Below are 13,746 nucleotides of genomic sequence, written 5' to 3'. Positions count from 1 at the left end.
TTTTATCGTAAAATATTGCTATGTCGTTCATTCGTTGCGATTTAGACCATTGTTGCGAAGTAATTCAAGCTCAAATGAAATGTTCCAATCTATAAGAGCCAAATCCAAATTTTACACCCGAATACCGACGATAGTGGGCTAAACGTATTTCAGCCGCAATATAGATTTGAGGTATATTCTGGTGGCGTGAGCACACTTGCAAAAAATTGTCGGAGCAGGCCCGACCATATTGTCAGTAGCAAAAAACTGCGTTTTTCTCAGTATCACTCAAAGTGGACATGACTCTTTTAGGAGAAAAAAAAAAAAAGCGACATATAGGAAAGGTACGAGCGGGCACAAAGATTGGCAAGCTACAACCACACGAAGTTACGAAAAAGTGAACCCGTGTATTCTAATATACATGGAAATAATGGGCGTTCAGTGCTCCTCAGAGCCGTACATGTAACACTGCTCACTTGTCCAAACAGGGCACAAGTTCAGGAGACGATGGAAGTTTGAAGCGATTAAAGGTCCTTGAGCAGCCGGTGTCGCTGGGGCACCCCGTTCTCAAGGATCTTTAACTGTTCCTTTATGTAATGTGACGAGCCATCTTTAACTCTATCGTGTATGCCGAAGTGTGAAAGGCCTGGCTTACACATGCAGAAACCACAGCGAAGGGAAGCCAGTTATCGTGGTACAGTTCCATCATTTGATGAGTGCAGATTCTCTTCATAATTTAGAGTAAGACCTCCTCTCTTTAGAGTTAACTTCCCCTCTTTTCAAAAATTTTTTTGACCTACGTATCTCCTGTTTTTCTTCTCGTAAAATCTATTATTCCTTCTTGAGTAAAGCTCAGTCTGTTCCACTTTCCAGTCTAGTTTCAAAAGTCGAACACTCTTTGCCAGCAAATGCGCTTTAAAAATCGGAGTTCCTGCGCTTAGTACCATCTGCTTTTATAGATTTGAAAGTGTTATATTTAGCAAAGGTTATTCGAGAGATGATTTACGTAATTGAGTATTGATACCTTGAGTTTCGCGATTAGCGGCCTCATCGATAGCCAACTGCTTACTTTCCACGACATCCAGATGGCTAACGATGACACCAAGCCTAGAATAAACTGAAGAAATGTGTAAATGTGGGTATATAAAGCAGCATATTAACCGTATAAACTGCTGCTACCGTTGCACTTGCACATAGCTCCGACGAAGGCGCAGTAAATCTGTGGCGCAGTACACCACAATCAGACGCACTGCGCATCGTGAACGAGCCATCAGCGCATGGTGTGACAAGTATTGAAAATAAACAAACATTGAAATAACGTGACTGCTTTCATTTCAAAAGCAGTCACATTAAACATTGTAAATCAAGTATCCCATACAGTCAAGCAGTGCATTTCAAACGCATTTGTTCAAAGCAGGCGGACTACAGCGCAAGCTGCAATACACTGAGTGTTGCCCTTTTAAAACAGAAATACCTCGCTCAGATTATCAATGACGCAGTCGCACGCGCAGACCAGCTTCACCGTGTCCTTTATTTACTTCAATGCTCCATCTGTAAATTGAAGTGCATTGGTCAAACCTAAACTGCATTTCGGTATCGTTTCAACAACCACAAGGCGCATGTGCACTATGTTTTTTTTTTTTTTTGCCAATATTTAGACACGCCGCCAGCACCGGACATACCTTTGAATCATTTAGGGCAAATATTTTAGAACCCCGATTTGTATAAAACCACAAACAGCAATATGGGAGTCATTTTTAATTCACAAGTTCGATATTACAGGGTGTCTCATCTCTTAAACGAAAGGGCGGGAAAACTGACTAACGTGCTTCCGTAGTATACAGCGCATACGTACACGATGGCGCAGACTTGGTATTGTTGATTCTGCGTTTCCTTAAAGATTTTCTTTCTTTTGATTTTGCCTGACTGTATTACCGATAGCTTTGCTTCGCGATGTATACCTTGTACTGTGCCAATGGATATGACGTGTGCTCGTGTTTCTTTTCATGTCTCGGTATCTCACTGGCCAGTGACGCAATATCTTGTCTAACGCGATACGATTCTTTTATGCTGTTGTTATTTTCAATGTTTGTCCAACCATGCGCTAATAGCTTGTTGTTCGCGATGCGCGGAGCTCCTGATTGTAGCGCACTGCATCACGGTGTGCCCCGCCACGGTGGTCTAGTGGTTATGGCGCTCGACTGCTGACCCGAAGGTCGCGGGATCGAATCCCGGCCGCGGCGGCTGCATTTTCGATGGAGGCGAAAATGTTTGAGGCCCGTGTACTTAGATTTAGGTGCACGTTAAAGAACCCCAGGTGGTCGAAATTTCCGGAGCCCTCCACTACGGCGTCTCTCATAATCATATTGTGGTTTTAGGACGTTAAACCCCAGATATTATTTTTATTGCATACGGTGTCAAACTACACACCCTTAAATAGTGCCGAATCATAAAGTCTGTACTGTGCTCATACTGACGAAGGCTGGCCCAGAAGCCGAAGCGTTAATAAAGCAGGCCTCGTACGTGCATCCTTCTAGTCAATCAGCTATGGTACCGTATATATATATATATATATATATATATAGAGAAAGTCACAGTGAAAAACATGACATTTATTCTGAGCTTTCGGCCGGGGACCGGCCTCGGCCGAAAGCTCAGAAAAAGCTCATGTGCGTGTGTGTGTGTGTGTGTTTGTGTTCAGAAACACCCTCTACCCTCCCCGAAAGAAATTCCCGGCTACGCCGCTGGTAGCAGGCGCACTTCTGCCTGTATTGGGAAGCAATTTCCAGCAGCCTTTGCGAGCAACAGAGAAACCTATGCGAATTCAACCAAATGTCTGGGGCTATCGCACTTCCGTTTCTACGTGAATATAAATATTGGGGGAGGGGACCGGCCCCCCGCCTGTATTCCTGATTTCAGCCTTACAACTATAGCCCTGTTCTCCAGGAGTCTCCCACGTATTTTCAAAATACGCGCGATACAGTAGAAGTCAGGCCGCATTACAGCGCGCTCTGTTTTTCAAACGAGGCATACACACGCATCTCTTTCTCATCCGCCAACAGCATTTTCACCGTTCGCCGGGAGATGGCGGAACCAGGCTAGGCCAATGTTCTTATATTTTTTCTAGTTCGCATATTTGCGACAAAGGGTTGATGTAAAGTTTTGCAGAATGAACGTTCGCGTACGTTAATTAGCCGATCCAGATAAATTTGGCTGTTTAATCGAATGCCCGTTTCGTTAGTAAATAAATTTGAGGAGTGTTTGGCCGATGATGATAGACTCCTCTCCGAAATTTGAACTTTACATCGAGAAAGGAAAGCTATAGGTATTTACAAACGCACAAAGCCATGCTCGAACGCTTGAGTATCCTTAAAGCCCGGTCAAAACTATTGTTTTTTTACTTCCCATTGGTTTCGGTCCAGTAGCTTTCCTCTACGAAACTGGAGCCGCAACCGAAGCCGAAGCGAATCGGGCGCTGCCTGGCGGGCGCCGGCAAAAGTGGACGAACCGCCGGGCACCGACGACCGACGAGTGAACCAGCGCGGCGGTGCGCGCGAGTGCGAGCGAGCGATCGAGCAGCCACGAGAGAAGTGCTGCGCGCCGAAGCTACCGCGAGAGCCGCAAAGAGAGGCGACGGCGAGGAGAGGGGTTGGGCTGGGAGCCGTCGCCTGCCGCTGCGGACGATTCGTCGCGGGCCGTTTTGATCACGGAGCGCGCGCGCGCGTTTGCAGCACGCGCCTCGGTCTTCGCCGATTCGTAAGCGGGCACGCCGTTCTCGCCTACGTTACTCTCGCCCCGCGTCGTGACCCTTCTCAAGAACCATGGCGGGGGGATCTTCCTCCAGAAGCGGCGGCAACAAGCAGCCGACGGCGCATTGGCTCAACGTGAGCTGGGACGATATCGTGGAACGACTGGCCCTCGTCTTTTACACCGACGAGTCGTTCGAGACCCTGGACTACCTGAACGTTATGCTGCTCGGATGGGCGCTGTTCGGCCTCTTCGTCTACGTGGTGGGCACGCTGCTGGCGAACCGCTTCGGTCGTCAGCGGCCCTGCGTCGCCGCTTCGGCCAAGAGGGCCGACGGCAAGGAGCCCGTCGACGAGACCGTCTCCGCAGGGAGAGCCGAGGAACAGCAGTCTCACATGGCCTCGGACGGCCGGTGGGCGAAATCGAAGGAACCCGTGCCTTTTGCTGTTTCGGCCTCGGGCTCTGACCCCGACGCCGTGCTTTGGACCAACCGGGTCCTGTCGTGGGTGCTAACGCGAAAGGAGCACGAGTTCCTGTCCAAGCCGTGGATTCAGGCGCTCAACGAGAAGCTGGCCAAGTCGCCGCCTAAGGTGAGTGAACATTACTGCGCCGCCTCTGCTGAGCAATTCTTGAGTGGATAGCGGGTCCTGCTTTCGTAGACGACGTCCATGTAGGCAGAACGATGTCTTCTTCCACGCCTGCCTTACGCATTTCACGGGCATCTTGCGGAAATAAGTCTGCGCAGTTTATCGTGACAGTTTCGTTTGTAGAGCAATGCCCATCTCTCCTGACGGTGGCTGCTTGTGAAATCCAGTATTCGCCGATGGTTCCTTGTACGGGGTAGCGATTGGTGCGTGTCCTTGGTTAGAGCAACTAGTAGCTCCAGTGGACGAACGACATTGTCCTCACTGCAGCAATAGGAAAACAGCAGCGCTCACATGCTTGGATTATCAAGAGCGTACTACATTCCTGTCTCTGGCAGGCGCATAAGACTCAATATACGCAAGGGACCTTTTATAAATACATGTCGCACTCTTGTGTCGGAGTGAAAACTGGAGGAGAAACATAAGATTGTCAACAACAGATTAAACTGGCTATGATAGCTGGTTGCTTGCGAGTCTCCCTCGTTCGCTTGGGAACGCGTAGTCGTATCAAACAGTTTTGTGCGAGTATATACAGTATATGCCATCAGGAAAAACCAAGAAAAGATGCCCCTGGAACCTTACACAAGTGCAACACAGGAATTTCTTTGAAACGCAGTACGTCACAGCGGCTTCGCCCTTTCTCTGAAGCATAAAAATATCAAAATGAAATATCTGCAGGCGTGGCCGGATAAAAACAGCTGTCCAAGCCGGCGCGCATGTGAGCGGCGTCGTCTGCTTGCGCGCCTGATTGGTCCTTCCCTCTGCAGTTGGCAGCACGCATGGCTTGTTGTGTGGCTGCTATTGATCGCAGCACGTTGCCAGAATTCTTTTCATCTCGTTCAGTATTTCGAAGCTTGCTTTAGTACGTACCCCGTTTGCGTTATTTTCATTTTTCGAGGATCGGTGAGCGGGCGCGCGTCGAATACGAAATCGGTCGGAAAGGATGCTTCGCCAGGACGTGCGCCGAATGCACTGAATTTCGCGAAACGGCTGAAGTTGCTTGACTCTGACATTTTTTTTTTTACTTGTGTGGCTAGAGTAGAACCGAACATTTCAAGCCCTTCAGCACTGGCATCCTTGGAAGATTTTGCTAATGTACTGTGCATCGTCATAGTCCATTTTTTATGTCATCTGAATGCCTAACCAGTTATCTCTAATTGACCCTTTCATGAGCAAGCTGATTCCATAGGGACACGGAACGCTGGATGCTTCGCAACCACAGCAACCCGGTGATTAATAACATGGTTACTAGTGATAGACTTGTTGACAAAGAGAAAAGGCGACATTGACGAAAGGCGCAAATACAACCGGCGTAGTCGAATAGGTTGTCTGATATCTATTTATTTCACTGATTGTTGACGGGGATTCTCTCGCGTGGTTGTCGAGGAAGTTTCCAGAATGGTATCCGGGTTTGCCTGTTTGTCAACCTTCTTCAGCGCTTCGAATAGGGCTTGCCGTGTTATCAAAGGAGTAGACGTGTGACCTTTCAGAAAGCTAGCGATAGCCCAGGATCTGAAGCCGGCTGGCATGTCTCCATGTCGAGGTGCCTATCTAAGAAGCGCGTTTGTTCTGCTGCACTACATTTGGTTCGAGACTGCCTTCCGGAAGTGGCGCGGAAGGCTGTGTATTGTATGTGCAATTGATAGAATGTTCAGATTTTTCGCACGCGATGACCTCCGATAGGTCGCTGAAACCTCGGAGTAATCACAACATGCACGGTATCTGGACGAAGATATCAAATTTCAACAAAGGATAAACTGAGATCCGAAGACACAGAAGATAGTGGAAACTACTACAGACCAGCTTCCGCCAAGCTCCCACAGTGAGATGCCATTTTAGCTGAGCCACTTGTTTAGCGGACGTCAACAGCGTAATCGGACTTCAAGGGTTTCATTATCCACTTCCTGCCAGACGCGGAGACAGAAATAGATGCTGCATCGACTATTTGATGGCCTCTGAAACAAAAACTGACGGCCACAGCATTTTGACATGTCACGATGCAGGCTGATTGAAGGAGTAGGCCATAAAGGATGCTTCGAAGTAGTTGTTTGTGCTAACATCGAAGTTGGCCCAAACATTTAAGCATAATGGTAGTGCGAAAGATTAAATGAGGGACAGTCAGGACATCCGTTTGTCGCCGGTCTGGCTGTTGGTTTACTGGTTTTTGCTACATAATTTCCACCACGCTTAGCGGTCAAACAAAGCAATCTATGCGAGTTGAATCAACCGGCTGTGTAATGCTAGTGTTTGTACAAGTATTTATGAATAAGTAAAACGGTAATATCAAACAAGCTCTCTATAAGGTACACCAAGTCGCTCGAGCAACATGTACGCTGATATCCGCTGTTTCGCAGCACGTAGCACACTGGCTGCTCATTTCAGTCCGGCCTTCAGTAAGAGGTGGATTTAATATCACAAATTTTATTTCTCCAGTTCCACCAGATTGGGCCGCTTTCAAAACTGCATGGCGTCAATAGCGAGCAAGTTTTTACCGTGGCGCTCGATATGAACTGCAACGCGGTGCCTGTGGGCGAAGAGAGCCAAATATAGGCGACACCGGGAAGCGTCAAACTGTTTTACAAAAGGCCCTTAACTGAAACAGTGTTAATTTTACGAATTTCTTCCTCACGTCGGCGCCGACATGTAGCGTAGCGTGCTCAGGGTTCTCCGTTAGGGGGGTTAAGTTTGATGCAAAAATGAAAATGAAGCGATGGCGTGCTTCTCCCAAAGGTCTGCCATTGGTCCCCGGCTTTCCACGGTAAACGTGGCAAGTGAAAAGTTCTTTGAATGAATCAGCAGGGGTGCTTGGTCGCCGCCATTATCGTAAAAAAAAAAAGCGTATTCATAACCCTGCACATTAAAAAAAATCACGTGAAAGGTCCGACTGAGTAAAGGTATGGCGCAGAATTGGCGCTCCTCTTTAGCGTACACAGCGTCGCAGCTCAAATTGAACGCGACTGTAAGTGTAAAGCTTTTGTAACCGATTTATTACCTTATTATACTCTCTCTCTCTCTTTTTATCTTTCTTACTTTGCATTTTCGTGACGAGTCTCCGCATCGTCGTCGCCTGTTTCCTCCCACGCGAAGCAGGCCCGTCGTAGGTGTCAGACACGCGCGCCACCATTGGGAACGAGAAAGAAGTAAAGAACAAAAACCGAGAGCGGCTTTCAAGGACGTGTGGGAAACCTCCGGGGTCAACTGTTCTCGGCGCGCTCACGGTGCCCCAAAAGCGGCAAAGAAAGCGAGCGAGAAATATATAGACAATGATAAAGTGGCCTGTGCGTAGCCGTGGCGTCTCCGGGGTCTTCCAGCTGTTGTATTATGCTATATTCGCTCGTTGCGCACGACGCACTGTTGGAACGAAGAGAAAAAAAAAAGAACAGGAGAGGAGGGCACAATTTTTTTCTGAGAGGAAAGAAAGAATAGCGGACGAGGAAAGCAGCGAGGTATATTTCTCGCCGCTCCTCTTGTTGACGTGCCCGGTTACGTGTCTTCTTTTTTCCGCCAACCTTGAAAGAAAAAAACTCGTCATACGCTGCGGTGGTTTCAGCGTCCGCGTGTCCTTAAGAGGTCGTCCTTCTTCACCGGACGCGACGGCAAATTGGTCGCGAAAATTTGCATCCATATGAAACAGTTTTTACGGAGAGTGTGTATCAGTGGCTACATATACGCTAAGATAAAGAGCGTGGAAGGGGGTCAGTTGCGAGTGAGCGTGTGTCATCGCTAGTACCCGCCTCTACAAACTTCTGTGTGGTGTGCTTTCGATGGGTCGCAACTCACGTAATGGAACCCCATGTTTAATACCTTGATTTGCATTTATATAGCGATTGGAGAAAGAGCTGAAGTCTAACGACAGATGTGCTCTTCGCGATGTCTTTTAAGTACAAAAATGGACGGTACCGATGCTGCGTATCGTAGTAAACAAAGTACTTGAAGAATGCCATTGCACCGCACTGTATTACGGGACATTGGTATAGTCAGGGGGGAGGTTGCGGGTTCGACCCCCTCCCCCTCAGAAAATTATATATATACGCACACGTACAAACACTCGCACGAACATACGTGAAGAGGTGGTCGGATGCCCCTTCCCCGCTCACTGAAATAAGTTTCTGGCTACGCCGTTTTGACGGGAGATGTTTCTTGCAGAACTATCATTCAAGCCTATCGGCATTGCTACTTAGATCGCCTCAATTACTTTCAGCTCAATCTAAATCAACCTTCGTACAGGAATTGCGCAAAATTGATCATTAAGTGACTTTTAAATTTTTCGACACTTCATTCTTTTTCTTTTTTTTTTTTTTCTGCACGAGGGAGGTCGCAGTTTACGCAATTTTTTGCGGGCTCGCATGTGTTAGGCCGATCATCCGATTGTGCGAAATATTCCTTAGAGAGCACATGCTTATATTTGACATTATGGGGTGTTACTTTTTTCGATGAAGCCCGGTGTAAGTTGTTCGAGGAAAGTGCCCGTATACAATTGGAAATGCGTAGCTGCGGTGATGGCTTTGGCAAGTCGTTAGGCCACGCACTGACGGCGATGGTGTGATGCATGCGCGGCATATTTAATCACTGACACTAATTGAGAAATCGCGTTTTCTGTTTCCTCCTCTAGAGTTTTCAGCGTTGAATCTTTTTTCTTACTATACATATTTATCGTAAGTCGAAATAATTGCACAGGAATACTTACCTGTACATTCTACGTCGCTGCGACCGACATAGCTCTTCTCGTCACATAATGAGCTTTCGCAAAAGATCTTTAAACTGCCCTTTCTTTAGGCCCGGACTGCGCAACGTCTATGTTAGTAATTACGTCACGTGAAACGGGCGTGCCTTGTTTTCCGTGTTCAGCTGCGATCATTTCGCCTAGTCTCGGCACTCGCCCATCCTCGCCGAATGCGCCCACCTCTGCCATTTCGGCAGCAGAAGATGCGACGTGGCTGTGTACCTGTATCTGGACCTCTGGTTTTGAGAGAATTCTGCCCGTGTTTATGCATCTCTTCTTACCAATACAGTTGTAAAGCGCTATAGAAAGTTTCTGAGCTATAGCGCCTCTATTTGGGCTAACAGTATCTATACAACACTATTGTCCGTGTGCTTAAACATGCTATATAGCTTCGAAAAGTTAACATATGTCATCTTAGTAGTATGTTATTAGTCACTTTTTTTATTAGTCAAATATAGCGGCACGGCACTTCTCTGAGGTGTTCGATCATCAAGTGCTAACGGCAGCTAAAACATTTCATAGTTTTATTTCAACGCTCGCCTATATGTCACAGAAAAGCTGCTCAAACACATGCAGAAAAAACAAGAAAGAATGTGAAAAAAAAAAGACATAATCGGCGCCTGCAACAATAGCGCCAAATAAAATAAATAAATAAAAACAGTAGTAAGCGCTGATCCGCCACGCTCTCTGTTGCCGTTTTATAACGAGCGCGAGGTCACCATTGCGTTTTACAACGAGCGCGAGGTCATCTGAGTTTTGCATTGGGGTTTGCGGGGCGTTCCAAATCAATCAATCAATCAATCAATCAATCAATCAATCAATCAATCAATCAATCAATCAATCAATCAATCAATCGATCGATCGATCGATCGATCGATCGCAATTATTGCGATACAAGTTCATAAATTCATCGTTATTCTCAAGTTATAGCTGGACGTCTTCCTTTTGTGTTCATTTCATTCAATAAAGACAAATGCTGTGCCGTCGGTGATGAAACACGAAACAAACGACATATATTGTTGGGCTGTGGTGGCGAAATTTATTTACGAGCGTCTGACAAATGGCCAAAGACACCCTCTGTGTTCGTCAACCATCAAAGTTTCAAATTTAATTTACTTTACCCCGAGGTAGCCCACTGCCAACACTGCTGATTTTGAAGTTTAATTTCAAAATAAAACAATTTGAAGAAGCGGGCGCGCTCGCCTCAAACAGAGGGTTCAGCTACCGTGTTCATGCTGCCTCGAGGCTGCAATACTGCACTGCGCATACACACACATACGTGTACGCAGTTGCAGCACCATTCCATCTCCACTTGGGCTCGTCTTGAATATTCATACAACGGACGCCGCGGCGAGAAAGCCCTTCTCTGGCGCTCGCGGTCGATCTTTCATCGCTGCGCGAGTCACCGCGAAAATTCGCGAAGAATGGAACCTCGCAAAATTAGCCTATATATATGCGACCTCAATTTACCTCATTTTCGGGCGTCCTTGCTTCTGCAGCCGTCTCGCTTCCGGCGAAAACTTCCTTGCAGCGGCGACGGCGACAATCCGCAGTTCTCGCCACGGTGGCGTGTTATATATGGTATCGCGTAGGAAGGCAAACACGTGCATGCCTTCCTCTTTTCTTCATCACTTCGAATATGTCTGAAAGACAGGATGACACGTCCCATAGCAGCAGGGGCCCGATGTCAACATTTTGCGGCGTTAGGGAAGCAAGGTCACGAGTGAGTTTTGCTCTCCGTGAAAAGTCCAGTAAGTCGTATACTTATTTTGTCACCACCGAATTATGTTTTTCCGTCCAGGTGAATTAGGGAGGCGCATTTAGTGGTACTGCTGCTTCTCCAATCCTGCTTTTAAGTATAAGGACAACATAGTTATAGCAGTCAGAAAGAAAAACAAACAAACAAACAAATCAATAAGAGTTCGACTAAGTGAACAAAACTGACGCAAAACACACTTGAACATGAATGGAAAGCACAATTACTTCACTGGCGTAATCGGCAGCGTGCAGGAATAAGAACCAATTGAAGCGTAGAGTCGAATTAAAAAAAAATAAAAAATAAAAATGTTGCCCCTGGATACAGCTACGCAAGAATCTGAACATTGACATTCCGCCAGTATTCGCAGTAACTTTAATTCCAAACGACGTATACGTGGCCAGCAGCTCGTCGTCTGCAAATCGCTGCCAACGCTCACGGGTCTCTTTCCTCCGTTCTGCGTTATGCCGGTCTTCCTCGGGGATAAATATTAAGGAGTTTGGTCACTTGCCAAGGCCGCCGCGTATGCTTTTCCAAGTTTTTCTTTTCTTTTTGCCGGCGCTGTGCCGCTCAATGCCCTTTCAGGCTCGTCTCGTCTTTCCTTGCACTTTCTCTCCGAGAGCGGGCGCTGTACGAGGGCGCTTCTTTGCCTGAGGTCTTTTATTACGCGAGTTGCGAAACCCGCGGTATACCAAAATCGGCCATCCTCCATAGCTATCGTTTCCGGCCGTCAGCACACAACCCGCTGCGGCCAAAGATTGTCCTATATACTATACACGCAGGCCATGAATTTTTTTACGCATCAGCGTTATCATTGGGGCCGCCGCAATGGCTCTGGGAATCGGCGGAGAGATGGTGCGGTTTTATGCTGCTCGACAGTGGCTAGCCGTGAGACGGCTGATATATATATATATATATATATATATATATAGTGTGTGTGTGTGTGTGTGTGATAGATCGACGTGGTGATAACATAGAACACTCATATTTGCATTAGAAATTCTACTGCGTCTTTTTCTCGCTCCCGTGTTATTATTATTATTATTATTATTATTATTATTATTATTATTATTATTATTATTATTATTATTATTATTATTATTAGTGGTGGTAGTATTTGCGCTAACCAGCAACGAAATAAAATGTAATCTTTTCTAAAGTTTACGCGACTCCACAACTGACATCGACATTCAAACATACAGGCTGGCGATCTATGCATTCAATGCCAAGCAGCACAAGGAAATGAAAAAAAAAAGCAGAGAGAGAGAGAGAGAGAGAGATTTGCATACTTCAAGAATTTTTCCATCTCCGACCTCGTTCACTGCAACTGCTGCATGCACGCACTACACAGGCACCACTGTGCCGCTTACCTGTACCCCCCTCCCCCTCTTAATATAGCGCCTAAACTCTAAGAAAAAGAAATATAATAATAACTTGTCTGCGATGCGCGCTATAGTCCTGGCGCGGCCTCCGAAATACATGCTTACAGCCCACCACCAATTTCAGTCTTCGTGCGAACAAAGCCGCGTGTGTATTGCCTCGCGCAGCTTCTAATAGCCTAATGGTAGCGAAGTAGGCCTGTTTGCATGCCATACTTTCTTAGGGGATTGAACGCGAAGAAGCACAAGGACAAAAGAACACGCGCCGCAGTACACGGTCATTCACGTTTTCTTCATCCTGAATAAGCGTCCTGGAGTAGCGCTACTAGGTGTCTATTCTTTCGAGTGCATCGCGAGGTGTTTTGTGTACTTGGCAGCTCATTTTCTCGCGCCGTGTTCGCGCGTCGACCAACCAAGGCAGGCTATTTTTTCAGGACGCCTCTCGAGGGCTCAACAAAGCCATGCACCGTTACGATAGCCAGAGGTAAGCATTAGCTGTTTGGTGACCGAATTTACGTCATTTTCACCTAACAAAAATGTGCTTTGCCTGCGGCTGACCGATCGTTTTCACGAACAATGCTTAAAAAGGACGCTAATGTGAAACAACGAATCGATTTAGATTGATAAATTGTACAACTCCATTGTTGTTAATTTCACCATCATAGGTCTATAAGAGAGGAGAAAATCAAGATCAACGTTTTGTTTTTAGACTTCGCGCCGAAATCTTCGGGCTGACGTCACGAATTTCAAAGCGTATGTTTCGTATTTTGGCGACATTCTGTCTGCCTATCTGTCGCCCAATGAAACTTTCTGATGCTTGCTTTGTTAGGTCTGTGGCATCATCAGAAGACAATGCACTTCATTTTTACCGATTAGGAGCTACGTAGCACCTAGTAGACGCCAACAAAATCTATGGCATCACGCCTTTTTGTGCGGGAACTTCAAGGTGGCGTCTCCACTCGTACTTTCTTTTTGCTCGTTTTCTCGCTAACCAAGATAGAGAGAGAGAGAAATAATAAAGGAAAGGCAGGGAGGTTGTCTAGACTACGTCCGGTTTGCTACCCTACACATGGGGAGGGGAATAAACCAAGCGTCTTATCGCGGCAAGCGTGATGATTTTGGTATTGTGAAAGAGTAATTTACTAATACGAGAAAACTTCTTTTTCTCTTTAGTCCCTTTTAAAGGAGCGATGTAGCTTACGCTTGCTCTTCGTGACTTTGCCTGTTGATTACGGCGGTTGTGTAGCTTCTCGTACGCTGCACGGTTTTGTGTGAGACTGGGTATGAACCAGAATCTTGTTTCTCCCAACTATACAGAGTCGCCATGTGTCGGGACCATATGGCTGTTATACTAATAATCCTCGAACCTTGGGCCCCCGTTTCTTTTCCCCATCCTCCGCCTTTCCTTTCTTTTTTTCTTTTTTCGCGTACGCACCAAAAGAGTGTTGTACAGTGTTGCTGCAGCTTCGCGAAGGACGCGTCGTTTAGCGGCCGCAGCGAGTTACGCATAATGGTTTG

General features: G+C 46.6%; 1 protein-coding gene across 7 annotated transcripts in view; it reads left to right on the top strand.

The window, feature by feature from the left end:
- Positions 1 to 3,568: 3,568 nt before the first annotated feature.
- Positions 3,569 to 13,746, top strand: part of LOC119393248 (uncharacterized) — a 164,204-nt gene continuing 154,026 nt past the window's right edge. For 4 of the 7 annotated variants that reach the window (XM_049416166.1, XM_049416165.1, XM_049416163.1 and 1 more), the window contains exon 1: positions 3,570 to 4,316. In XM_049416166.1, the coding sequence (XP_049272123.1) occupies positions 3,801 to 4,316 (516 nt within the window). In that variant the 5' untranslated portion in view covers positions 3,570 to 3,800. Of the gene's footprint in view, positions 4,317 to 13,746 lie in introns of all 7 variants that reach the window. The other 3 variants (XM_049416161.1, XM_037660167.2, XM_049416162.1) reach the window with 1 other exon arrangement.

The sequence above is a fragment of the Rhipicephalus sanguineus genome, chromosome 5 (genome assembly GCF_013339695.2).
Source record: "Rhipicephalus sanguineus isolate Rsan-2018 chromosome 5, BIME_Rsan_1.4, whole genome shotgun sequence".
NCBI lineage: Eukaryota > Metazoa > Arthropoda > Arachnida > Ixodida > Ixodidae > Rhipicephalus > Rhipicephalus sanguineus.
The sequence above is the reverse complement of the archived record's forward strand: the minus strand, read 5'-3'. Positions and strand labels throughout refer to the sequence as shown.